Source organism: Lathamus discolor, chromosome 3 (assembly GCF_037157495.1).
Source record: "Lathamus discolor isolate bLatDis1 chromosome 3, bLatDis1.hap1, whole genome shotgun sequence".
Lineage (NCBI taxonomy): Eukaryota > Metazoa > Chordata > Aves > Psittaciformes > Psittacidae > Lathamus > Lathamus discolor.
In genome coordinates this window covers 40,064,369-40,091,525 of record NC_088886.1, presented here as the reverse complement: position 1 = coordinate 40,091,525, position 27,157 = coordinate 40,064,369, and the positions used below count along the sequence as shown (strand labels likewise).

General features: G+C 43.3%; 1 protein-coding gene across 12 annotated transcripts in view; it reads left to right on the top strand.

Annotated features, from left to right (window-relative positions):
* The first annotated feature begins 470 nt into the window (after positions 1-470).
* Positions 471-27,157, top strand: part of MED12L (mediator complex subunit 12L) — a 150,301-nt gene continuing 123,614 nt past the window's right edge. For all 12 annotated transcript variants that reach the window (XM_065674759.1, XM_065674755.1, XM_065674758.1 and 9 more), the window contains exons 1-10: positions 471-696; positions 7,591-7,695; positions 9,569-9,760; positions 11,688-11,847; positions 14,976-15,145; positions 15,849-15,959; positions 16,381-16,650; positions 18,186-18,335; positions 18,878-18,977; positions 19,152-19,288. In XM_065674759.1, coding sequence (XP_065530831.1) covers positions 598-696; positions 7,591-7,695; positions 9,569-9,760; positions 11,688-11,847; positions 14,976-15,145; positions 15,849-15,959; positions 16,381-16,650; positions 18,186-18,335; positions 18,878-18,977; positions 19,152-19,288 — 1,494 coding nt within the window. In that variant the 5' untranslated portion in view covers positions 471-597. The remainder of the gene's footprint in view (positions 697-7,590; positions 7,696-9,568; positions 9,761-11,687; positions 11,848-14,975; positions 15,146-15,848; positions 15,960-16,380; positions 16,651-18,185; positions 18,336-18,877; positions 18,978-19,151; positions 19,289-27,157) is intronic.

Below are 27,157 nucleotides of genomic sequence, written 5' to 3'. Positions count from 1 at the left end.
ACCAGGTCGCCTCTTCTGGGCTATGGCCTCCTCGACACCGGGGGGTGGGCGGGCGGTTCTCTCACCTGGTGAATTACGTACCCGCTGAAGTGAACGGTATTAAGAAAGGGGACAGGCGATAGACAGGGTGGACAGGCCGGTGCCGCATCCTGCGGCTACACGGGCCCTCAGGGAGAGCGCCCAACAGCTCCGCTCCCCGCAGAGGACTGCCCGGCGCCTCCCCTCTCCAGGCCGGGTGGGCAGTGCTGCCCTCCTGCGCCCAGCCCCTCCTCGCCGTTCCCCCGGGGCAGCTCGGGGGCTGTCGGCCGCAGCCTGCGGTGCGGCGTTCGGCCCCGTCATCACCCCGGTGCGGTGAGCAGCGCGGGGGCTGCCGCTGTGCAGCTGTGTGAGGGCTCGGGCGGCCCGGTCGGCACCTGCCTAGCGAAGGGAAGCGGGGCGGGGTGGGCCGAGGCACGCCACCCCCGCGGCCGTCCGCCGCCGCGCAGCCCGCCCCCGGCGCGGCGGGGGTGAGGCGGGGGGCGAGCCGCCGAGTGCTGCTCCCTGGAGTACGGAGCCCGCTCCAGCGCCCGCCCGCTGCGCCGGCGAACATGAGCGATCATGGCCGCCTTCGGGCTCCTCAGCTATGAGCACAGACCGCTCAAGCGGCCGCGCCTGGGGCCGCCCGACGTCTACCCGCAGGACCCGCGCCAGAAGGAGGTGAGATCGGCTGTGCTGCATCCGCGGCGCCGGGGCCCGGCTGCCAGCCCCGCGCCCGCCCCTCGCCCGCGGCGGGCCGCCGCCCGCGCCTGCCGGCCCCGGCGCCTCCCCCGAAACTTTTGAGCGGCGCTGCGCGGCCGCGGAGCCGCCCGCTGACTTGCATTTTCTGCGGCGCGGCGGGCGCGGCGGACCCGCTCCCCGCCGCCGCGGCCTCAGCGCCCGGGCTCGCCCAGTGGGGCGGCTGTGAGGACAGAGGGGCGGGCCGCAGCCGCGAGGGGCACCGTGGCCCGTGAGGGGTTAGAGCCACCTGCCATGAGGGGCACCTCAGTCCGTGCCAGGCGGGGGCTGTGAGGGGTACCCCCGGCCCATGTGGGGCACCGTGGCTCGTGGGCGGCGCGGGCTGCCCGGGGGGTGAGAGGTGCTGCTGGTTGAGGCAAGCATGGGCCCACTAAGCTGCCCACCCGTGTTTCTGACCCGACAGCAGAGACCTGTGGTTGGAGGAATGAAGGGTCTAGAGGGTTTTGTCGGTTGGGAAACGTATCTAAAAACGGGGTGGAGGTGAGCAGGGCTGTAGCTTGTAGTCTTGTGTTAGGCTGTGTCTGTCCTGCTCCTGGGTACCACAACCAAACCCATGGAGACCCACTGTCAGTCGGTGCTGGGGGTGAGTTTGGTTCAGGTGGATGCTGTTGTATGGCTAGTGGAGCAGCAGTGTTGGATGTAGGCTCTCCCTGTCCTGGCTTCCCAGTCTCGTTTCTTGGCCACTGGCCTTCCATAGGTGGGGAGAAGAAGCCTCTGCTGGGGTTTTGTGGATGGGTTATCTCCCAGCAGTGTTAATGGGCCGCTGTGGGGTTTGTCTAGTGTACCATGTTGTGACTCGTACATGAAGCTGGGGCAGATACTTTCACCTCTTGTGTGCTTGGCCTGGGATGTCCCATTCTTCTGGTGTTCCTGGCCATCCCAGTGAATTAGGAGCCCATAGAAGTCAACAGGCAGATGATGAGGATAAACTCCAGTCAAATGGAGCAAGTACAGTAGGGCAGCCATGTAGTGCTCTTTGTGCTTTGCTCTCTTCTTAGTCTGTTGTCATCTTGTTGAGACTTCCAGCAAGGAGGCTAATTAAGAGTAATTTGTTAGTCTTTGAGCATTATCATCTGGTTCTCTTAGGCTGGAGAGCACTTACCAAAGAGTGATTATTGGTCAGTGCTGGTTGAAAAGAGCTTTGACAACACGCACTAAAAGTCTATTCTTCAAGTCTATTGCTAAGCCTTTGACACATATCTCAGGTTTTTGGCCTCTAGCATCTTTCTGTCTTTTCACCTTGTGCTGCTACGCATATTTACAAACTTGATGATTATGGTAACTAGAAATATTTCTCTAACGTGTATTTTTAAAGTGTGATTCTGACCAGGCTTCCCGAACTGCACCTGAACTCAACTATGACAATATATAGAGATGAATTTTTAGCTCTGGACTGTTGAATATTTTTAGTCAGGTGGTGGATTGATTCTTGAAGACACGTTTATAAATATGCAGCCATTTATAATAAGAATGGAAGTGGCAAATGCCCAGATGGTTAATATTTAAAATACGTTTCGTGGGTGCATTAGTAAGTAGAAAAATAACTGCAAGAGGCTCATTGTTATTTGCTGTAGCATAATTGACTGCAATGTGGCTTGGGGAAAGCCTGAATTCCATGTGTGTATGTGAAGTGTTAATGCGTGTTGCATGGGGCATTTACAGGACACGGCCCTGTGTCCTTTCAGCCTTTGGGTTGATGAAGTCTCTCTGTCATTTGGAAAAGAAGACAAATGCAGGCTTACAGATCCTGCTAGAGGTGGGAATGGGCTGCCTGGTGACTTTGGTGTTGCTGACTGTTGCCCTGTGCCTTTCTAAGCACCCTCCCTGCTAGGAGCTGGTATCCCCGGGAACCCTGGGCTCTCATGCTCCCAAGCCTGGTCACCTGAGCGCCAGGTGGAAATCTGTGTCCTTTGCAAGGTCCTCTTATGAAAAACTTTGGGGAATCCTCAGCCCATGCATGCTGCCACTGGGTGCAAAATGCTGTCTGCAGAAATGAGGGAGTGGTGGAAGGGAAAGTCTTCAACTTGCATAGCACATAGCTTCTGCTGGAGTGCAGTTACCTGCTGGGGCTGCCTTTAACACTTGGTACTACTCTAAAAGAGAAAGATTAGGAAAAAGTTAGTGTTTTCCTTGAACCTTGGGCAGTGCTTTGCACATAGTTTCTCTGTATAATCAGCAGTCGCTGCTGCTGCTGATTGTGGAGCAAAGGTAGACCTGGAAATCAAACCCTTGCAGGAGCAGCCTCCAAGTGTTAGAATTGGGTTTTCTTCTAATGCTTCCTGTGCTTTGAGTTGTTACCATCTCCCTAAGATGGATAAAATGAATGCAAATTGTGTTTATTACAAGCCAAAGATATAACTATTGAATGTACCGTATCATCAGGGCTAGATTCTGATGACTTTACTTGTGAGTAATGCTTTTATGCTTCATTTAATTCAGTTTCAAAGCACAAAAAAGCACAATCAACATCATTTTATGCTGAGATACAGCCTTCGGATGGAAGAAATTTAATCACCTTCCCTGCATACAGTGTACAGGGTTTGACCCTTCCAAGGCTAAATTCTTCAACGTCTACAGTCATTGGTAGCCCAGACCACTGGTAGGATGGGTAAAGCAGCTGAAATTTCTGTAAGAGAGGTGTCTCCAGGATTATTCCCCTCATGCCAGGACCCAAAGTCTTTCTGGGTCCTCTAGGTATTTCTTTATGTCATATGTCGTCTTTCCTAGTCTCTGGTACAGCTTGCTTTTGTGTATGGCTAATCCTTGCTTGTGACTTTTGAGCTGCTGATTCAGACTGGATAATGCTCCTCTAAGGATTGTTAGTCTTCTCTTCATCATGCCATACAGCTTGTTCAGTAATCTGTAACTAGCACAGGATTTTGTACTGTTTCTTTTAGGGAGTTACTTTTTTGATCTTGTTCAAACCAAGCCTAACATTTGGTGGTGCAAACTGAGTGGGAGTGGAATGTTTGTGCTGCAGCAGCTACACCGCAGGATGAAATCCTGGACCTTCCTGCAGAGGGTTTGGGTCTCCACACCAGCGCTATGGTTGCTCCAAGCTGCTAAAAGTAAGAGCCCTGTTGTAATAAAAAGACACAAAGCAAAAGATGGAGTATGTGAGAGGATCTGAAAGTAATGACTGGTGAAAAAGATCTGTTTTGTTGCTTTCATGAGGTTAATATTGAAGGAAATTTTTTAGGTCAGGGAGAAAAATAATGTCTTTCAAAGATTCCTTGGTTTTGGCTGTCAAATAGTGCCTGTGTAGCTCTCTCTGTACATTGTCTGTTTGCTCAGCTCAGATGTCGGAATTAGATTTCTGCTTTTCTCTTATTGGTGTGGTGCTGCAGTAAGCGAGTGTACTGCACTAATAAGGAAGCAGGAGAATGCTTATGTTGAAAGAGCTCATCACTGTTAATTAATGTGGAGCTATACTGTGCAGAACAACCAACAATAATGCCCCAGTGCTTGATCCTAATGTTCAGTTCATTTGTTCTCAGTCTGGGTTTGAGTGCCCTGGCTGCAGCTGACTGGGTAAGTGCTACAGGTGGCCTCCTCAGAACAGGCTTTATGGTGGTCAGAGCTAGGATGCAGTGAGGTGATGCATGCAGGCTTAAGTTGCGGGTCTGCCTTGTGACAGAGCTGGTGCTGCTCAGCTCCTGTGATTGCAGGCCTGAACTTAGCAGGCTTTCTTTCTGTAAAGGTATCAATCTGTACATGTTGCATTCAGAAATGGAGTGCTGCATGTGGGTCTTGAATATCCCACACAAAACAATTAAAATTCTCTCTGAAACAAATTAATGCAGTTTGGGCCTGGTTGTTCATTTGAAGTATCAGAAGGATTTTGAGCCTTGATTGGGCTTGCTTGGGGCCTGCTTGACATTTTGTAAGGAAGCTTGACATCCCTGCAGGAGCCTGGAGGATCCAGAATGTTGTGGTGCAGAGCGCATCACATAGTGACAGCAGCGTGTGGTGCCTGTGCCTCTCATTAGGATAGGGCTTGCAAATCAAGGCAAGTGAAAGCAGGCTTAACCCTGGTACATTCAGTATTGTACAATGTAGCTGTGCTAGCACTGCTGGTCATTTGTTCAGGAAAATTTCCCCTCTGCTAGGTAGGGGACAGCTGTGCTTTCAGAACACGACCCTGAGCTGTTGATGAAGCTGGCCCAAGTGAGATGTAATGAGAGCTCCTGCGAGCATCCATTTTATTGTTAATTTATTGGTAAAGGTGTCTCTGTGTGGTGTGTTCACAGATGATGTGTCATTTCATGTCTAGTTTGTGTTTGGTTATGCAACTGTGCTATGTTCCCTGTGTAAGATTTCTGAACTCCTGCTGAAGGCAGGGGGAAATCTGAGCTAATAATCTGAGCCAGACAAAACCAAAACACTGATGTGTTTGTGTTGCCAGTCCATCCACAGCTTGTTCCTACAAGAGTGGTAGATACAGCAGTACAACATATGGTTAGTTATTTTTAGCATAATGGTATCTGGACAGCTTTTGTCAAAGAGGTTTAAAGATAACAGAACTGGGGTCGTACATGGAAATGGCACTAGTATTAACTTGTATCTACATCTGTTTGCAATTTACCTTTTATTTATTTGCTTATAATCTCTTTGATCGCTTTCATTTCTGCCTGTATCTGTGTTTTCAAGGCTGTCTTCATGTGGTGTGGGTGGAGGAGTGTTCCAGCACTTCTTGTTGATTTCATTTAAAATTCAGATGAGGCTCACTAACTTCATAAACCCTACAGAGCTTGGATTTCTTCTAAATATGTTATTGTCTTCTGTGTTACTCCCCAACTTCACAAAAATACTGAAAAACAAAAGGCATGGCAAAGCGTAAGAGAATAAACTGAATGGAAGCTTCTGGGTCGCCGCTTTTTTGGGAGATGTGTTGCCCAAAGCTAGTAATAAACCTAGTAATAAAATTATGACACTTAACTTTATTTTCTCCTGTTTTATTTGCTTGTTGCATAGCAGTTGCTCTTAGTTTTCGTAGGTTATTGCAGAGTCATCTCAGGGATTGTTCCAGTACTTCACCCACAGCCAAGTCGGACCACTTGAGCTTCTATACAGTATCTTTGTTGGCAACTAAGTGATTCCCTGGGGGAGATCTGTGCCTTCTTTGCAAAGGGAGGTTAAGAAAAGCAAGGCAAGGTGGGGCGGGGCAAGTCAAGTGAAGGTCTGCAGGGCAAGGCAGTGCAGGGCAGGGCCTGTGTTCAGTTCTGAGCTCTTCACCGTTGAGGTGCTGGAGTGGATCCAGAGAAGGGCAGCAAAGCTGGTGAGGGGTCTGGAGTGCAAGTCTAATGAGGAATGTCTGAGGGAACTGGGGAAGTTTAATCTGGAGGAGAGAAAGCTCAGGTGGGGCCTTCTCTCTCTCTACAACTACCTGAAAGGAGGATGGAGCCAGGACGTGGCTGGGCTCTGCTCCCAAGTAACAAACGATAGAACAAGAGGTAAAACAAGGGATAGAACAAGAGGTAAAAACTGAATTAAACCAGTTCGTATTCCTCAGTTCCCAGACACGGCCTCAAGCTGCACCAGGGTAGGTTTAGACTGGATATTGGGAACAATTTCTTCACAAAGAGGGTGCTCAGGCCTTGGAACAGGCTGTTCAGGGCAGTGGTGGAGTCACTGTCCCTGAAGTGTTCAAAAAATGTGTAGATGAGGCCCTAGTGCCATGGTTTAGTGGTGCACTTGGCAGTGCTGGGGGAAAAGTTGGACTTGATGATCTTAAAGGTATTTTCCAACCTAGTTGATCTATGAAAAACAAACAAGCCAAGTTCCCCTTCATCTGGTGTATGTAAACCTCAGTCTGATGGGCATGTGATGCTTAGTAAGTGAATAAACTTCACAGCCTTCATGGAAGAATTTTAACTTTGGCGAAGATACAGAGTGAAGAGAGGGAAGGATGGGACTCAATTAGGAAGTTATATTCTACATTCATGAAGGCTTAGGTCTGTGTTTGCACCTAATGCTACTGACCCCACTTTTGTCTGTTCTGCGTTCTTGCTGCAAATATGATCCGGCTAAGCCACAAAATGAAGGTATGTTGATAGTGTTGTAGGAGACTAGTAATACTTCCACTGTGAAAGTAACTCTGGAAGAAGTGGATTTAGTTGCAACAGGGACAGATGTTCACTCGAAATGTCTCTGCTAGAGGTGCTCTGTTTCTTACCTCAGTAGATATTCTCAAATGGTGGTGTGGGGCCACAAACTGAAATAGTAATATTTTAAACTTTACCAAAACAAGGATGCAAAAATGTTTTTGTCCCCTTCCTGGGGGAAGGGACACACAGGGTACTGGTGGTGTGCAGCAGTGTTCTGTTGCGGAGTGATGAAGGTGGTTCTTGTGATCCCAGTGTATCTCGAGAAGAGGAGAATGTGCTGCTCTCCCTCCGCTGGTCATGGTGGCTGATCACAGTGGCTGATCACTGGTACCACTTTCATGAGGGAAATCTAGGCCTGGTTACTGGGTGCACTCCAGGTTTTACAGAGGCTGCCAAGGTCTTGCTTTCTGCCCTTCTCATGGGTAGCAACCCTTTGTAAGCAAAACAAGTGCTATCTTTATCAAGTTACAGCCTTGAAGCCTGTAGTAAGGCGAACACTTAATGAGGACTGGAGTGGCATTGTGTTCCTCTTTGCTGAAATCCTGTGAATGTGCAAAAATCCTGAGAATGTGCTTTGAGGGATTCTGGTGAATGCAGAGTGTAACATACTAGCAAATACATACATTTTCTCTGTGAAAACATGCTTCTCTGAATGATGTGACTTCTTAAATTGTCATCTCACTTTTTGCCCCTGATACACTCTTTGCAGGATGAACTTACTGCAGTGAATGTAAAGCAAGGCTTCAGTAATCAGCCTGCCTTCTCTGGAGATGAGCATGGATCTGCTAGAAATATTGTAATTAATGCCTCAAAGGTAAGACAGGGCTTTTCAGTCTGAGCATACTCACTGAAATTGGAACCTGGCTGGCAGTGGTTCTACTTGGTTCTTGGCTGCTTTGCTTTCTAGTTGGAAGTCTTCATATTAAAGTTAATTGCAGACCTAATGTAAGAATGCTGATCTGTGTTTCTGCTACCTACTCTTATCAGTCTTCAGAGGAAAACATGGATTCCAAGACAAAACATAACTAACACACTTCATCAGAGAAGAGACATCAATTTTTGCTCCTGTTCTTTTATTTGCTTCACTTACAATCGTGACTCTTTCTCTGGAAGTCCCTTGTATTTATACATCTTTAGCTTGCTTTGGTCTTGTATCTGTGTCATCAGACTGTTTTCTGCCAGGAGAAACTGGTTGCTGTGGTCCAGGTATCTTGGAAATATATTTTTGGATTATTTATTAAAATTTAGTTTAGCTCTCCTGTGGTGGTGTGGTTTTTTGGGTGTGGTTTTTTTTTTGTTTTGTTTGTTTTTTGGTTTTGTTTGGGGTTTTTTTTTTTTAGATTTTTTTTTAGAGTCAAAGAAGTGTAAGATACAGAAAAGCAATAAAAATCACTAAAATATTAGTTACTGTCTTCCAAACTGAAGATAATAGCTGCTTAGAAAAAAGAAAACCCATCCTGTATTTCTTTGAGGTTTTAAGGGAGAATGTTTTCAAGAAGCTTATAAAAATGTTTTTGGACAAAGTAATTTCCTGCCGTTTGTTTTTTAAAATAAATAACACTTTACAGCTTATTGGAAAATGTGAATTTACTTATACAGTGATGCTCTTTTATTTAGCAGGAGGAAAGTTACAAGTAAATGACAGGGTTGCTATTGCTGAAATGTTAAAGGTTTTCCTGTTACATTCTTCTGATTTTGTTTTCTAGAATTGTTACCTGCAGGCACTTTCAGTCTTATATTTTAATTATTCATATTCTGACTATTGAACAGAACTGTCTGAGAAGTAGAACAGAAATTTGCAAGGAAGTACTTATAGTTACTTGGAAGATTGAAGTGTAGAATTATCAAAATAAGTTCAGTATCTCCTAGAAGCTTTTTGTATATTTTAAAATTACCCAGCTATAAATATATTTATTAGAAAATCAAACAGGTTATTCTTATTGACAGGCCTAAAAATTGAATTTTCTTACGGTAATTTTGAAAAGTAAATAAGCTTATATGAGAAGTAAAACCTCTATTGTTTTCTTTTTTTTTTTTTTCCTGCTGTTTTGGGATTGAAAGTACTGGGGAAGCAAATCTTGTGAAGCTTTTCATTCTGGAGATGGGGATTGGTGGTGGAGGTATTTTGAACAGAAGTCAGAATGTTACCCAGTTAACCCATATCCTTGAGCTTTTACCTGCTGGAACTGATGATGGAAAGATAATGAATGCAGCTCTTGTGACAGTGTAGTTAGTTGTAAAGAGAAGTGAGAAGTGTGTGTTTATGCACTTTATGGTATGGTGAAGTATAGAAGGGGAGGAATGTTCTGAGACACTCTTAGAATATGCTGAATTGGGGCCTAAATCCGAGACATTCACCTGCCGGGGGAATATGTCCCTCTGGGCATTCACAGTGACCTGTCCTAGGTGTCAGCTGCGTGTCTTACATCTCTGAGGCCTGGTTGTCTCTGGCTTGGTCTTCCTCACCTGTAGCTTCTACAGTGATAATGCAGAAGCATTGCATGGGTGCTTAATGTCGTGAATCCCCATCTCCTAGCTGTGGGGTATTAAAGGGTAATCTTACTATATTGATAGCCTGTACTAGAGTGATGACTGCATCTATTCAGATGGAAATCCTTCATGCACTAATATGTGATAAGATACTTTTTTACTGGGTTGTCATGTATGTTTGCTTTTTTCCCCACCAGATTGGCGCTTACTTTAGCAGCATACTAGCGGAAAAGCTGAAACTCAACACTTTCCAGGACACAGGAAAGAAGAAACCGCAAGTAAATGCCAAAGACAACTACTGGCTGGTTACTGCTCGGTCTCAGAGTGCAATTCACAATTGGTTCACTGATTTAGCAGGAAGTAAACCACTGACTCTTTTAGCAAAAAAGGTATCAGAATGCTTCTCCCTCTGTTTCTTGGGTGCGGGATTATACTGAATTGGGCTGTAAGAGCAGGCACAGTATTTCTGAATGTGCTGTGTGTGGAGTGGTGCTGGAGGCAGCTGTTGCTGTGCAGTGTGTTCCCTATCTGCAAGGAGGATGCCTGGGCAAAGGGAACTTCTGGTCTAGCTGGTAGAAAGTTCTTTTGAATGTCTGTATTTTGGCTCAGGTATGTTCATCTTTTTGACAGCCAGATTCTTTGCCTGTATGCTTCACGTCATACATTTTCTTTCTCAAGCAAAGGAATAGTTTACAGAAATGCTCATGTCTGGCAAAGAAATAATTGGCTAGGAAGCCCATACATTCTTAAAAGAACCTGCCTGCTGACTCCAACCCCTTTGCATGCTCTTCACATTTAAATTCGTATTTGTGTTAACAAACTTTGTTAAACAGTCTTAGTGGCATTCTTGCTTAAGTTTTCAATTACAAAGAATTCTTGCTGCTTTGTAGCAATGTTTGTATAACTGGAAAAGGCAATTCTGAGCTATCGTTTTGGATCTTGTAAGCTGTTCAGAACAGCAGTACAAGATAAATTTGAAATGATTGTTAAAACTCATCCAAGATAGCGTCTAGAACACAGTAACAAAGGTGCTGTTATTCATGCCGTCCTTTCATGAAGCTCTGTGTACAAGCAGCTAATTTTACAGTATCTGGGAGTTATTCTTAGTATAAATTAAACTGAAACAGGGAACCCTTATTCCGAGACTGTTGAGCTTAAGTGAATCAAAATAACAGAAGGTGCAAGTTTCACCAGTTTTTGGCCTGTTTCCATGCAACTGGAGAGGGACCTGTGTTGCTTTGCTACCAATAGAGCCACCAGAAAAATGACCTTTGCTGTGGCAAGCATGCCACCACCTTAAGTTTCCCTCTAACATTCTGAAAGGTTAACTTTGTGACTAGAAGTGCTAGTTATTTCTTTCATTATTTAAGGATTTTATTTTTTTTAATAAGCAGATGTGTAAACTTGCTGATAACAGCAAAAAAGCATGTTAAGAATACTGAAGCTAATTCTGTAGAGTCCCTAAACTGACCACTGAAGAACGTTACTGGAAGGCATCAGTGCTTTTGTTTGCTGCTGTCTTCATCATTGATGCCCCTCTGTTCTCCAAGCACACTGTTAGAAAGGTTGAATGTGCCTGGGGGAGCAATGAGGACCTTTTGGGAGGGGACAGTAAACGTAACATTTGTGCCTCTACTCCCTTCTGTCTCCGCTGGGTTTGAAATGTCTTGTTCTCATATATGTTACTTTAAAATGCATTTAAAAAGTATTCTTCCTTCAAGCAGAAAGGTGTGAGGATTGCTGTAACTGAGTAGATGACTTTACCTGGGGGCCTTTTGGGACCAGCTGCTCTGGTGTGGCTACTGAGCAGCTGGTGTGTGGCTACTGCGGGCAGTATTAAGCTGGCCAGGCTGTTTCCTGGTGCTCTCTGGTTATCATAGACTCCTTTGCACCAGGGACACCCATGAGACTGGCAGTGTCTGTGTAATTGAACTGTCACCCAAAAAACTTGATATAACTCCATTTTCCAGAGGTTCTGAGTATCAGCATATTTCTGTGCTTTGGATGTCTTTGGCTGTGTTGAGAGGTTTGTTTGTGGCCTGCAGGCAACCCTGAGCTGGGGAAGGATGCTCCTGATGAAACCTGGGGAGTGGGGGGCAGTATCTTCCTTTTTTTTTTTTTTGGCAAGTCTCTTAGTTTCTATGTGCCAGGACAGCAGGTGAGGTCAGCGTAGTGGGTCCTGAGGTTGATGAAGAGGTAGCTGTCCAGGTCACTCTCTGGGTGGCGCGGGATTTGGCAGCAGAAGGCTGGGGTACCCCACAGGTGCCAGCTGCTGTCTGGGCTGTGTGCTATAACTTGCTTCCTGTTTCATTTCAGGTTCCTATTCTCAGTAAAAAAGAAGATGTATTTGCTTACTTGGCAAAATATTCTGTGCCACTGCTGCGAGCAGCATGGCTGATCAAAATGACATGTGCCTACTATGCTGCTATTTCTGAAGCTAAAATCAAGAAACGCCAGGCCACTGACCCAAATATTGGTAAATAAACATCTCTAATGTCTAAATGCATAATACTAACTGAAGAGGCCCGCTCCTCTTGTTCGCAGCTTCAGTGTTACTGTGTATCCAGAGAGGAACCTTTGTTGTGGGAAGGGGAATAAAAAGTCTTTTAAATCAATTTCACTTAGAAATGTGTGTCAGAAAGTACAAAGAGCCATGCAGCATAAATACTGCTCTGTTGGCTGCTTCTCCTCCCAGCTGATTCCACCTTGAGTCTCCAGGGGCAGCATCTGAGGAGATGACTGTGCTGCATCTTCACCACTGACACTACTCTCTGTGAGGATCGCAGGAGTGCTGGGATAAATGTTACCAGGAAATGGACAGAACTGCTAATGTAAAGAACCTGGAATGAAGTGTGAATTTCAAAGCTCATTTATTAGAACATAGCCAGTGGGCCAAGCAACTTTATTGTCAAAAGTTGGAGTTTTACTCTCACAATTTACATGTGGTACTTACAGCTGTTCTACTGTCTGGAATGAACCTTTTCCTTCTTTGTCGTTGAAATAACTATGCTCAGATGATTTCACTGCTGCTTAGCAGCATCTCTGTATTGCTGTGAGAAATGTCTGCTTCTTCCTACCAAATTGTTCTGTTGTTTGTTTCAAACTTTGCTTTGTGGTGTTTGTGTTTGTGGTGTTTGTTGGCTTTTTATTTTCTTTTATTTTTTAGACTCATAGAACTCATTTTCACTCTGAGTACCTAGTCAGATCCACAAAAATATGTTTTCTGTTTTCTGGCAAACATACTATGTTTGTTCTTTGGTGATAGTTTAAAAGTATTTTTAAAAATCAGTCTGATTTTTAGAAACAGAGGGCAAGGGGGATTCCACGTATAGGGGTGGCAAGAAAGAAGAGAGACGTGTCCAGGTATCAAGTCAGGCTGGTTCCTCCATTGGTGGATGAGCTCTGGGAGGCTGCTGTGCTGGGTTAGGTTCTCTGAGGTGAGGTCAGTGTTATTTTGATGGGATACCAGCACAGTTCCCCACTCCTTCTTCTGACACAGATGGATTCAGGCTTCTTTGAGCTATTTTGGTGCTACTGAGAGGGGCTGGGTGACTTGCTCTGTCCTTCTCTCAAATTCCCCTTCTGTCCTTCGCACCAAGGGATGCTGAAAGAGCCCCTCTCTCCAACCTCTCAGTTTGTCTTTCCTTTCCTCTTGAGTAACGTAAGCACTTTCTGGAGTAGACCCTAGCAGGAGACTCAGGAGGCAGTGAGAGTGGGCTGATGCCTTCCCAATCTGTCATAAATAGATCTGCTAGTTATAAGAGAGGACTTGTGGCTCTTTTAGGGGAGTGAAATGGTGATGCTGTGTGCGAAGACTAGGGCTGTTCTTTGCATGGGACATGCACTCTTTAGGGTGTAGGTAAACACCCTCTTTCTTGGGTGTGTGGGAGAAAGGGTAGTGAGGAGGAGGTGAAGAAAGCTAGGGTTGCACACTGTTGTGATAAATTGATCTAGACCTAGTTTGCTGTGCCTGGTATTAGTAGCTCTGTAAAATAAAAGGAGTTTATGCTTTTTGGGAAGGTGCATTGCAATTGCATGTGTTGGGTATAGGCAAGTCTTCCTGCTCCAGGCTGCTGCCATGCACACTCACTGTACAGTGAGGGTGAACAAAGCCAGTAAGAGTCTCTGTGGGCTAACGTGCCTGACTTTTATCAGCAAGTGTTCTGAGACAAGTTACTGGAGATTACGTCCTCTGTCTAAATCTCCTGCTTTGCAAAGGTTGCTGAGAGCTGTTTGGGGAGTAGTTTGCTGTGTGTTGCTGAGCAGCCTTTGACAGTTCCTAAAATGTTTTGTATCTGTGCCTCAGGTAACAGAAAGGCAGTTGCATTGTTTCTAACTCAGTGGCACAGAGATACTGGTAATTGCTTTGGGAAAATCATTCTTTCATGCTGTCATGTGAAATAAGTTTGAGGTAGTGGATTTGGAATTGTTTTTCCAAAAGTGAGCAAATGTTTGAAGTAAATGTAGACAAAATGTTCTGTGAAAACACTAAAGCCCACTAGCTTCACATAGAAGTTTAGTGGATTTGGATAGAAAAACGTTCAACTTATAGTTTGTGTATGTTGACAGAAATGCCAGAACTGCCAATCACAAACGCAAAGGGAAAAAAGAATAAATGCACTAGCTGATGTCTGAGGTGAGTAGTAAACAGTGAAAATAGTTGTGTGTGAGAGTGGTAGTTCCTGTAACTCTTGACAATAAACAGGCTTGCGTTGTCAAAGCAACTGCGTTATGAATACATAAGAGTATGCTCTTCCAAAATAAGCTGCACGCTTATTAAATACAGCTCTGTCAAATGTTTGTCTCTGAGATACCGACAAATATCCTTGGTTGTTCCAGTTACTGTTAAGGGGATACCTTCCTAATAATTCCTCTTTTCCCAGAGCTTTATGTACTTTTGTTCACCAATTTCTCCGTTCTACATTAAATACAGGACCACTGCTGAAGCAGAGGGAAAAACTGATAATTTTTAGTAGGTTTGTGTATTTGCTGAACAGCACCTACTGGCTTATCCAGGGCAAAGGAAAGATAATCAGTCTTACTCGCAGACCTCTGCACTGTGCTGGTTGCTCTGACCTGATAAACTGCTCCTGAGCTTTTGTGTCCTTGTCAGAGTAAAAATCTGGAGGAGTTGTCTGTTTCAGGGTGGTTACAGAAAGAACAGTTTTATATCCCTTTGCTTGTGCAAAGTCCTATTGAGTTTTATATTGCCTGTATTTGGAGGAGGAAGGAAGAGGGGAGTAAAGGTCCAGATGGAAGGAAGTAATGAAGTGTATTTATCTATTTCAAGGCTGTTTTGTGGCTGAGTGCTGAAATCTGATGAAAGAGACAGGTGATTCCCTAAAGGCACACCTTGTGTCAGTGCTTTTTATGTCATGCTAAGCTGGCATGCTGCTTGCACACTTGACAGGGTTTTGAGACCAATGCACAGGGGAGGCATATAAGAAGCCCATTAATTCACAACAGGTGCTACATTACACAGCTGAGGGTTAATGTTTTGCAGGAATATTTTTGGTGATGAGGGCAATGTAAGTTTGTTTCAGTTCTCATTGTGAAGGAAACCTTTTGTCACCTGAAGTGTCTAATCGTAAACTTCTTTTATAGAATGGACTCAAATTATAACCAAATACCTTCGAGAGCAACTGGCAAAGGTTGCGGAGTTCTATCATGTGACTTCCAGCCAAGGCAACAGCTCTGTAGTGATGCCTCAAGAGATGGAACAAGCACTGAAGCAGTGGGAATATAATGAAAAATTGTCATTTTATATGTTTCAGGTAATACTCTTAAGAAGTGCATGATTTTTTTTTTTTTTGTTTGTGGGTCTTTTTTTTTTTTTTTTTTTTTTTTTTTTAATTTTTTTAGGTTACCATTCTTGGAAAGTTCAATTTTAGAACTTAATGGTACCTTTTGTCATAAGACTTGCATAAATTGTAAATGCTAATTCATTTTAATGATTTGCTATCTGAAAAAGCTTTGATTTGCTTAGCGTGCTTGATTGCTATTGCAGCAGTGTACTCAAATTATTCTCTCTTGTACATCATTCCATCTTTTAAAGGTTTTTTTAATGATTGTGGATCAGGCTGAGGCCAATGTGGAACATCAAGCTATGGGTGTCAGAGTAGTGGCCTGGCTGCTTGGTCCCACATCGTTCCAGGCCAGAATAACTCTCTGGTTGTTTCTACTCGAGGATGGAAATGGCAGAAGGGTTGCTGGAAGGGAGTCTGGCTGTCAACAGTATGTCAGGCAGCCTGCTAAATTTGAACTGCAGAGATCATTGATGTACACAATTGCTTCCCTATCCATAGGACTGCCATGAGGATGGCTTGCTCTTGCATGTGTGGTGGTGGTTGAGAGTTTTGGGTCTGTGCTGGCATGGGCAATGACAGCTAACCCAGGAATGAAATCAAATTGTAGTTACACACCTGCTTCTTTAGTGCTCCTAGTTGATATGTGATGTGTTATTTTAAATCCTTAAAGGAAGGAATGCTTGAGAGACATGAGTATTTGACATGGATACTGGATGTTTTGGAAAAAATCAGACCCACTGATGATGATCTTCTTAAGCTGTTGTTGCCGCTAATGTTGCAGGTACCTGCATGCTTTAAAGCCAAAATTAATATAAGTATGATTTGTACATGTGAAATGATTTTTATATTTGTGGTGGTAAAATTTAGATGAACATTTTTACTTAAGATGTGTATGGAAATACATTGCATGGTGCATGTTTGGAATTTATAAACACCTTTAAAAGGTTGACGCTTTATGATCCTTAACTTGATTAGCTAGCAGGAATCTGTTACTGTAACTGGTCCTGGAGGGCAGATGAAATTTTTAAGAGGCAGAAGTGCAGATTTGCATTGGAGCTGCTCTTCTCTTTTTTTAAATTCTGGACTCTTAAATATTGGAGGTGATCCCTTCCAGTTTATTCATGTCCAATGTTAGATTGTTGAAGAATATAAATACCTGGAGTAGACTGTGTAGTGAACTATGCATTTTTTCTAAATTTCAGTATTCAGAAGAGTTTGTTCAGTCAGCTTACCTATCCCGTCGCCTTGCTTATTTTTGTGCCAGACGCCTATCTTTATTGCTAAGCGATGGTCCTAACCTTGTAGCTGCACACTCTCCTCATATGATTATTGGACCAAGTAACCCTCCTCTGGCAGCCCCAAGTCCGACTGCCCCTGGTCCCATGGTGAGCCCGGTACAGCTGGCCTGCTCAGATTTCCTCTCCTGCCCTCAACACCGTCCACTGGTATATGGACTTAGTTGTATGCTGCAGGTAGGCCAATGTTCTGTTGCTCTTTGTTTTCAAGGCTCTTTGTTTTCTTGTTTCAAGGCTATAACCATTCAGTTTATTGGAAATCAGTGGGTTTTGGGTGTGACAAGGTGTGCTAGTTGTGGCTTGAATGTGCCTCTGTCCATTAAAGGGTGAGAACTGAGTGAGTCTGAGGTGAGTGGGAGGGTGGATTCTGCACACTGGCTGAGGCGTGACAGTGGAGCCACCTGGAGAAGCTTGTGTTGCCTGCTGTGGGAAGGAGCAACTCTGCTGCCAGGAATGGCCTGGCCTTTGCTCTGTGGTGGAAAGTTTCTGGTTGCAGTAATGGTCTGCACATCTCATTGTGTTCTCATCACAAGTGAACCCGTGTGGTTCTGCCAGACCCCATCTGCCTGCTGAGTGTGGCTGGACGGAAGACAGCATCACCTAACTCCATCAAGTGCTAACCTTCGAGGATTTCCTTGCTTCTTTCAGCCTGTCACTGATGCTTGGTGCCACTGCAGGCTGCTTAATTTTTGTTTTGTAAAACTTATGAGCAGTTTATATTGCCTTATCAACTTCCAAGGTTTTTTAAACTGTGTAACAGAAGAGACTGTTCACTTGTGCTTGTTGCTTGGCAATAGCAGAATTGTCGAGAGAGTAATTATTTTCTAAAAAAGGACTTGTATGAAGAGCTGCAGTTGTTTACCTTCCCTGTGCTGACCTGGTGAGACTTCCTCCAACCCTCCTGCTGTTCAGTTGTCTTTCTCTGGGGGTTGCACAGAGATATGCTGGAGGTGGTACCAGGAATGTGCTGATGTTCATGGGATCACAAAATGACAAATGGGTGAGGTCAGCAGGGACCTCTTCAGATGATGTTGTCCACCCTGCCCTCCCCAGGCAGGGTCAGCTAAAGCAGGTTCCCCAGGACCGTGTCCAGCTGGATTCTTAACATCACTACCATCATTCTGGGCAACCTCCTCTGGTGCTCAACCACCCCACAGGAAAAGAGTACTTTTTCGTGGTATGCAGCTCCCTCTCTGAGGGCTGCTGCTTTCTGACAGTCGTCAAAGTCCAGAGCCTGGAGGCAGGCTGGATTGTATGTGGGGAAGGCTCAGTCAGTGCTCTCTGAGGAAAGAAAGTGGGAGAATATTTGCATCTCTCTCTCTGCTTCTTTCTCTAAGCTGAACACCAAAATTACTTCTTTTTTTCTAAAGCCCTTCATGTTTCACAGAAAGGATCTGACTGAAATTAACCTTTGGTGATGTTCCTTGACGGTGTTGTGAAAGCAATACAAAAGGGAATTGAACACATACATATTTAAGTATTTTTTTAAATAAGAAGGAGAATTGTGCGCCTTCTTATTTAATAGAATAGTAGTCGAGTTTCCTCAAATGGATGTTGCAATGTAATTGTGCATAGGCCTGTCTTTTTGTTTCTCTCACCGTAGTAGTTAGACTGAAAGTGATTCTAGTCTCATGGACTCTCTTATTGTTAGTACTGTTTATCATACATGTTCAGAAAAATAAATTACTTCTGTTTTGTACTGTTGCTTGCAGACTGTAACGCTTTGTTGTCCAAGTGCCTTGGTGTGGAATTATTCCACAAATGAAAATAAGAGCGTTAATCCAGGTTCACCTCTGGATTTACTTCATGTTGCTCCATCTAGTTTGCCTATGCCAGGTGGAAATTCAGCATTTAATCAGCAGGTAAGCTTTTTTCATTATTGGATTATTAAGATCTGGTTTGTATCTCAAATAATGATTTGTGAGCATTAGGACTACAGCCAGGTTCAGACATTTCTGTAGGTATAGTTTCAAGACTAGTGTTGTGCTAGTTTTTGATGACCTTACTTTGTATTTCATTCAGGTACCAATTTTGTGAAAATATCAGGTATTTTATTTATGTTCAGATGTTTTCTGTTATTAAACTGAAATTACTTTAAGATGTAAAATGGCAATAAGAGGAAGCTTGGTGTACCATATTGTGAGGTGCCACTTTTCACACATGCTGAAAGTTAACTTTTGCTCGGTTCAGTATAAGGAAAAAATGTTTTATTGTACAAGGAGATCCGTAACATGTTGAAAAAACATTTGAACAGAATGTACTTCAGTTTGTTGTTGCCAAATGTAAGGAGCGTTGTGGAACACCATAGGGTACCTTGCTTCTGCTGGGAAAGCTGTCATAAGCTTAAACTGAAAATAGAGACTTCCAACCACTAGCTAATTAGCAGGTTTGGGTTTTTTTACAGGTTCGGGCAAAGATATATGAAGTAGAACAGCAGATAAAACAAAGAGGTCGTGCTGTGGAGGTGCGGTGGTCTTTTGACAAGTGCCAAGAATCAGCTGCAGGTAAGAGAACTCAAGTGTTGGAGCTTTATGGTTTATATCTGTTTTTCTTTGAGTGTAATCCCGTTGCACCAGAATTAATGCTAGCAATAGATTTGAGAGATGGATGTAATGCAGAGTCTTCCTGTGTAAAATATTTTACCTTAACCCTCTCTTCTCTCTAACTTCCACCTCTAGGGGTGACCATTAGCCGTGTTCTGCACACCTTAGAAGTGTTGGATCGACATTGTTTTGACAGATCAGATTCCAGCAATTCAATGGAGACACTTTATAATAAGATTTTCTGGGCAAATCAGAATAAAGATAACCAAGAGGTAATGGCTCCATTCTCCTCTCGCTTCATAATCTGTAGACAATGGATTTTATTTTTACTTCTGAGAATTGTACATATGTGTATATTTGATACAAAAGCTTTGTGTCTCCTTTGTGTATTTTTTTTTTTTACTACTTGACATTTGTTCTATCAGACGACAACAGCTCTTTGCTGTTGAATTGAATTCTTCAGTTCTACATACTGTAAACCTCATTTAGGAGAAGTGATCTATCAAGGTTTTGTGGTTTGTTTTTTGAGTGCTGCCAAGTAGAACTCGAGATTATTGTTTGATAACAACTTTTCCATCTATTGCAGAAAGTAGTAAATAGGTTATTATGATAAAAAAGTATTCTAAAACTACATACTCTTATGTTTTTTATATTTTAATGTGATATGGGTATTGACATTTACCTGTGCTCACAGAACCATTTTCAGAGATCATTAAAACTTTGCCAGAAATCTTTAACATTTTACATTTCCCACCCTACATCTGCAGCGCAGATGATAATGTCGTTGGATCTATGTATGTCAGTACATAGAAATGCCTTGGAAAGTGTTTGGTGAAAAGAAGAAATAGCCAGCTTTGATAATACACTGTTGAAGTAAAATTTTAAAGTGGAAAATATTAGTGAATCTGTCAGAGCTGCTCATATTAATGGTTTAAAAAGTGTTACGCTGAATGTCTTGTTTTTTGAGTACACCTGGGTTTTGTTCATGACTGTTCTCAGCGATTGGTGGCCATAGCGCAAGACCCCCTATTGCCCAGAAATACTTTATAATAATTGTCAATCAGCATTTGAATAACTTTGCAATAAACCAGCAGAATATAATGTTGGAGGCAACTATATCCAGAGAGGTATACCTGCCAACCTGTGTATGTGAAGCTGAGAACCAGTAGGTAGGAGTGCAAAGCTTGCCAAAGTTGTATTTCAAATACACTATTATGGTACTGAGAGAGAAATAGAGGAAGGAGAGCTGTTACAGCAGGCAGATGAAGTTGCTGAAAGTTCTTAACCCTCCTGCTTAGATGAAATCAAGAGTTCAACATGCAAGGATTTTTATATTTTTAAAATGGGTAGGTTATAATATGCTTTATTACTCGAGCGCTGACTTTTGTTTCCGTTCACTTTTGGAGTCAGATGATATGGTTCTGTGCTGGTCTCCTTCTGCAGCTGTATTTGTATCTTTTTGTCTTTCTCCCTGTCTGTATTCCTGAAAGTTTTTTTCTGACTTCCAGCTACAGTTGTATTAACAAACAGGGTGGGTTTTTTTTTTTTTTGTCTTAAAAGGCAGTATTGGGAAGGAGACTTCTGAAATAATTGTTCTGTTCTTATTGTAGGCTGTCTGCTATTAGTGCCTTTGGCTTATGGTACTTCATGACTTGAGGTTGGGTTGCTTTGAAAACATGCCTGTTTTGGCCCCTAAACAGCTCTCTAAAAGATGGGCTCTTCACTTTTGGGTACCAAACATATATGGAGTTTTGTCTAGTTAATTTGCAGGGCTACCTGTCTCCTATACATTTTTTCTGAGGTGAAGAATGCTGAGTAGGAATGAAGTATTCTTATACATAAGTGATGATGTGCCTATGTGTGCACAGCAGTCACAGGAGACTGTAAGGAGAGCAGAAGCAAAGAAGATGCTGAGTTCTTCGTTAGGGAAGAAAACTTAACTGTGAAAGTTTCTAGGTCTGAAAACTGGGTCTGGAGCTGATATGAAATTAAACTTTCAAATGATCTGCAGCTTCTTAACTACCTCTGGAGTTTTCAAAGCAGTTGTTTTTTGGCTCGAACTTAGCTTTTGGCAGCTGGACAAGAAGTTGTGTTGGGATGCTGGATGCCTTGCTGTGATGGTACTTGTGCATTTTGACATTTGAACTTCCAAAGTTCCATCCGAGTGACCAGTGTTACTGCTTAGCTGCTTACAGCCCAGCAGGTGGGCACGATCGCCCAGGGTGGGCAAAGCCCAGCCGCGCTTCTTGGAGGAGGGCTGCGGAGCCGCCAGGCGGCCGCTGGATGTCGGCACCTCCCTGAACCCAGTGTACAAAGGCTCAGCCGCTGCAGGGATATCGCCGCAGGCAATGCTGTTTGTCTCTGTTTCATTCCTCCTTAACAAACTTGGGTTGCTTTTTTCCGTGGCAGAACAGGACATAATCTATGAATTTGTGTACGCCGTTTTCAGCTGGAAACTTGTGTAAGCCTATAAAGACTTCCGGTTTGTAAATAAGATGTCCATTACCTGTATGTCTGCCTACTGATGTAGTTATTTAAAGGAAAATGTGCTTTGAAGGACAGCTATGTACTACCCCTGTTTTGATCCAGTCTGACTGGAACATGATTGGTACCTACTTCCTGTCCATTTTTCCTGCTGGATAGCAAAATGTTGTTGTGAAGCCTGCAAATGGTAGCAATGCAAGCAGTGCTTCAAAGCACTGGATGTGTGCTGGCATGGATGGAAGCTGGCTCATGCTACAAAGTACTTAGGTTATGAGAGAGACTGAAAAAAGAAAAATGTGCTCAGGATACTGCTTTTGTACACACTATGGATTTTTTCGGAATTGTTTTAATATATAACTTGTGACTCCCAAGTGTCAGAGCAAACATAAGACTTGGTGGAGGGGGCTGAAATTAGGGAAGGTAGGTGGGTGTAGGAGTTTTGCCGAAAGTCCCGATATCCTGGGCCCTGCAGGGGGCAGAGCTGCTCTTCATCCCACAGGGAGATGCAGAGGAATGATATTGAAGGCTGGGATCTGATGACGTTGGTGATGGAACGTGGGAGTGCCAAATGGAGGAAAATCTGGAGTGAGGGGCTGAGCTGCGGCCATAGGTTGAGTGAGTAGAGCAAACAGGGCAGATGGGTGTCAGGCACTGAACTGACCTCAGATTTTGAGCACCATGTTGCACATGACAGAGGTGGCACACTGAAGGTGTGTGAGAAAACGTGATGTTAAATCCACATTTTGACCAGATCCAGAACAAACCCTAATTTTGAGCGCAAGGATGTGCTCTATCCTTGACCTTGAGAGAGGCCACAGAAGTGGGAGGAGTATCCAGTGCTTCTCCATTGACTTGGAGAAGACATAGTATGGAGGAGCAACGATTGTATTATTAAATGCTGCATTACTAAGCAGACTTTAAATAGGAGATAAGAATTGTGTTGCAGGTTTTTACTGACTATCCCTGTGTCTTAAGAGTGATGGTCCCTGTGTAATCCCATGGGAATACCATCATCTGAGCCTTAATCATGGATCACACATGGTTTAGTGGTGGTGGACTTGGCAGTGCGGGGTTAATGGGTGGACTGGATGATTTTAAAGGTCTTTTCCATCCTAAAAGATTGTATGATTCTGTCACAGCCTGGGTGCTCTTGTGTGGTAGGTTTCCTTACAGGCATGGGCCTTCCATCCATCAAGCTCTTTGTGCAACCCAAAAAGTAGCACTTATGTCTGTCAGAAGCTCAGCTTTTTATCCATGAAGCTCTGAATAATAATAACAGTTGTTGAATTGTTTTGGTGTGAAGGCTTGACAGCAAATGTAATATCATAATTACTATGGTGAGAATGATGCTACATTGTGATTGAGACCATGTGCACAGGGAGTCATACAAGAGACCTTTTATTTTTAACTCTTCTTCACTGACTATATATAGACTTTCTCAGTAGATTTGGCTGTGTAGGAGGACTTGAAGTATAGAAATCTATGACATGGCAAAAGGCAGTATATGCACTTTCATTTGAGATGGTAAGAGAAAACTACTGGCCTTTTTTATAGCCTCAGGTATTTCCCTGACATTTCCTTGCCTCAAAACATCAGTGCTTAACTACAGAATGATTACCACTGTGGTGGTGATCTTTAAATAAATAATTCCAGTGAACAGTTTTTATTGCTACCATACAGTTTTGAATTAGAGTAAAATTGTGTTGCACTTGTGCAGATTTGGAGCACCTTTGATTCCTCTCCACCCTCTTTTAAAGATCACTCCCTCTGAGTCAATTTGTGCAAAAACAGAGTCCTCAGAAGAGTGAGGTAAAGAATACAATAGCGACTTTCTCATAAAAATGCCTGTGCAAACTCCTCTTTGAGTTCACCTGTGGCTTCAACCCACTCAACTTGTGGTCTGCCTGTATTTTATTATCTATCATAGTCTTATCTGTTACAGTCTTTCACAGGTGCAACTAAGGAAGGGGATTGAGAAAGGTGTGTCCCCCCGCCCCCCTCTGCCTTTAACCTGTTTGTTTTTTGAATGGTTGGTGGGACTTTTTACCTTTGCCTCCTGTGTAGAAAAACAAATTTGTTATGTATAACTTGAAATACACCTGAGCAGTGGGAGGGTTGCTTGGTAAGTAAAGTATCGTACCAGTATTTTCTAGCTAGTACGCAGTGGTAAATGGATGAAAGGAGAGAGCACTTGATTTTTTTAAGGACCAATAGTGAATTTCTTAAAATTGTTATGGAGATTCCCAAAACTTCATAGATATTTGTGTGCTTGGATTGCTTTTAAAGTTTAACTCTGCACTTGTAGTTAGGTCTTGCTTCTCATGTTGTCTTTGAAGTCCAGCTGAATTCTTATGATGCCAAGAGATGTTTTTCATTCTGGAGTGAAAAAGTCCTGTTTTGAACTTGGTTCTCATGAATAGGGCTTGTTACAAATGCAGACAGTTAATATTTCTCCTTCTGAGATCACTTTGCTGGAAATTAAACAAACAACACCCAGCCAACCCTGCTGTGCCTGTGGGAAAGGAGGGCTAACTGTGCCTTCTCAGTTAGTAAGCTGCACTTCAATGGCTCGTTACTCCATATGGGAGGTGAATCTGAGCATATTGGGATAATGGATGGGTAAGAGAGACAAGATAAGCAAAATCAAACTGGATTTATATATCTGCAGAATCAGAGTCTGTTTCCACAAGCACTGAGAAAACAGAGCATGTTCTGAGCATTCTTGTAGCATTTTTAATAATGCAGTCAGCATGGCTTCAGTTGCTCGAATTGCTTAGTTATCTGAAGTTTGTTTGCATGGGTATTTTCACCCTTTATTATTTCAGCAAATTCAACACCTTATTTCTGCTCGCCTAAAGTATCTAAGGGAATTAAAGTACAAAATCTCGCTGGAAGGGAAAAATTTATTCTTTGACTTAAGTAACAGCTCAGCCCTTAGAAAAAAGATGTGACTTGCTTTTTCTTTTTGTATTAGACTACTTCAAAGCGGTGGTTAATATTTTGTTGAAATGGTCTCAAAATTTAAGCAAATATGCAAGCTGTGCTCCAATACAAAGGTTTGTCCTTGGGCAGTTGCTAGCACTGTGGTGTGTATGTAGAGCTTGCATACTATCCTGTAACATCTTTGTCCCTCTTGTGCTCCAGACTTGTTTCTTCATATTCCATATTTTAGTCTGCACTGCCAGTGTCCCTTGATTTAAAAACCCCAAACTTTTGAGGACAATTTTTGTTACAGATATGAAGATGTATTTTCAGATGGAACGAGCTGTCCTGTTTCTGTGAGCAGAGCATAGATCTGGAGTTCTGAGCCAGGCCCCTTTTTTATTTTCCCCACAAAAATCTCATAGTGTTTGTGTTCCTGGCTCTTGTCTTCTTTCCGTTCTCTTTAGAAAGATGGGTTGTACTAATAAACACTGCTGTATTGTACCCCTTCTTTGTCTCTTTTAATAAAAACATGGGTTTTGAAATCCTTTTCTTGTCATCCCTTTTCTTAGAAAGCTGAACTGGAGATTTTTGTGAAAATGTTAATTTTATTTCAGTGAGGAATTAATTAGAAAATGCTAACTGGAATTGCAATTACAAATTTCTTTAGATAGTCTGACTTCAAAAAGAAAACAAAAAAGCTTAGTGTTTAAAGGGAACATTCTTAAGATAAAATTCCACACCACTAGAAATAAAGCAGCTCTGTGTTTTGAGACTGAACTCTATCATACTAGGAAGCAATCAGACTTTTTGTTGGTTGTTTTCTTTGTTAACTGTCCTGATTTAAGGACAGAATGGCTTCCTGCGGCATCGACTTGACTTGCAATAAGCATTTGCTCAGATTTGTTAAATGATTTAATTGAATACATTTGTTCAATATGTTCCTGTTTTGAAAGGAACAGTGTTAGCCATATAAATACATATATACATATCTGTATACACATGCATCTGTGTACATATATATATGTATATATGAAGTATCTCATTCATTTCCTCTTCAGGCATCTGTGATTGGCATAAGAGCACACTTACTACAAGCTTTTTATTTTTTTTCCCCCTCCCCTTTTCACCCAAGAAGCAGCAGTGTGTCCCGGGGTGGGAGGAATGGCTTTCCAGGTGCTGTTCATCTCTATCCCTTGAAAGGTGCTGGGGCATGGTGATGTGAGTGGTGGTGTGCCTGGCTGCCTGCATGAGTTCCTGTTGATGGCTCCGAGTGTGGTGAGGATGCATGTCTCAGCTAGGCTGGGTGGCAGCTCTGTGGTGTGCATGAGCAGTGGTGGTGACAAATGGCATAGGCATTCCCTGGTGGCACTGAGTCATGCACCTTGCTGCTTTCTGGAAAGGTTTTGGTGAGGTGAGAGGAGGTGAGGTTTCCTTTTGCTCAGTGGTTTGAACTCTTGCGCATTATGCCCTACTCTTCTGCCTCCACCATAAAAAGATAACTTCTGCAGTCCAGGTACCTCAGCGGTGACCTAGTGCAAAGTCAAGCTAGTTCCTTAGCAAATTTTAATTAAATAATAAAAGCAAGGACTAGTGGGAAAAGGGTTCAGAGTTATGGAAAGCAGAGGTGTAATTGTGCTTTTGGCTTCCTGTCTCCAAACCTACCAGGAACAGTAACATTTAATACTTTCCTGTGTTACTAATTATGGTGCTTTAAAAAAAGGAAAACAAACCAATGCCTTTATTCTTTTCTTCACCCACATTCTGCTCCAGTTATAAATTGAAGCCTTCTCTGAAAGGGTCTGGCTGGGTGGCTTTCAGAAGATTTTGGGTCATGGCTAAATGGCAAATGTTTTAAGTTGTCTAAACTCGAAATCTTTCCTGAAGGGGGTGTGTGCTACCTGGTGTAGATAATCTCTTGCATTTGATGGCACTTTGAGGTGTGCTTTTTTCCATTAGAACTTGCAGAAGGTTTGAGGCTCGCAAGGGAGGGTCTTGTCAGTGAGAGAGTGTCCCCTGGCCTGAGGGAGTTGCGGTTCCTGCCTGCCCATGCCTGTTCTCTGCTCCAGCACCTTATGCCTTGCATTCCCTTCAAAAGGTAGTAATTAACCTGTGAACTGAGCTTTTTGTTTCCCTGCCCCAGAAATTTTAAGGGTACAAATGTGACCTTAATGCTACCTTTCAAGGCCGTAATTTGAGCCCCTTGGAAAGGTGGTCTCCAAACCAGACCATCAGCAGATACGAGATCCCAAATTAGGGAAATCCAGGCCTGATTATTCTGAGAGGTGTTCCTTAATTGCATTCTTAGCATGTTTAAGTAAACAGTGTTGAAAGGGAGGAAGCCATGAGGTACAGCTATGGTGAGATAGCACCGGGAGGAAGGAAGTCCTGCAGGCAGGCGGCAGGGAGCTAGAGCTCTCCCATGCTCATTGCCAGCGTCATGGGCTGCAGCTGCTGCAGCTCCCACGAGCAGCACACCCCTGTCCATGCTCAGCAAAGCAGCAGGCACTCAGCGCTGGAGTTTCCAGCATTGGACTTTCCAGTTTGTGGCTCTACAGATGAGCGGTGGGTTAGTTAGCACAGTCTTCCACTGCCCACATGCTGCTGTAGAAACGCACTTACTGTAAGGGTTTGGGGGTAATTATTTATATTGCAGGAACTCCATACAGCTTTCAAATGTATTTGTTATTTTCAGTCAAAAGCAAAATAGAGTATTTGATGGTTAGACCCTGCAA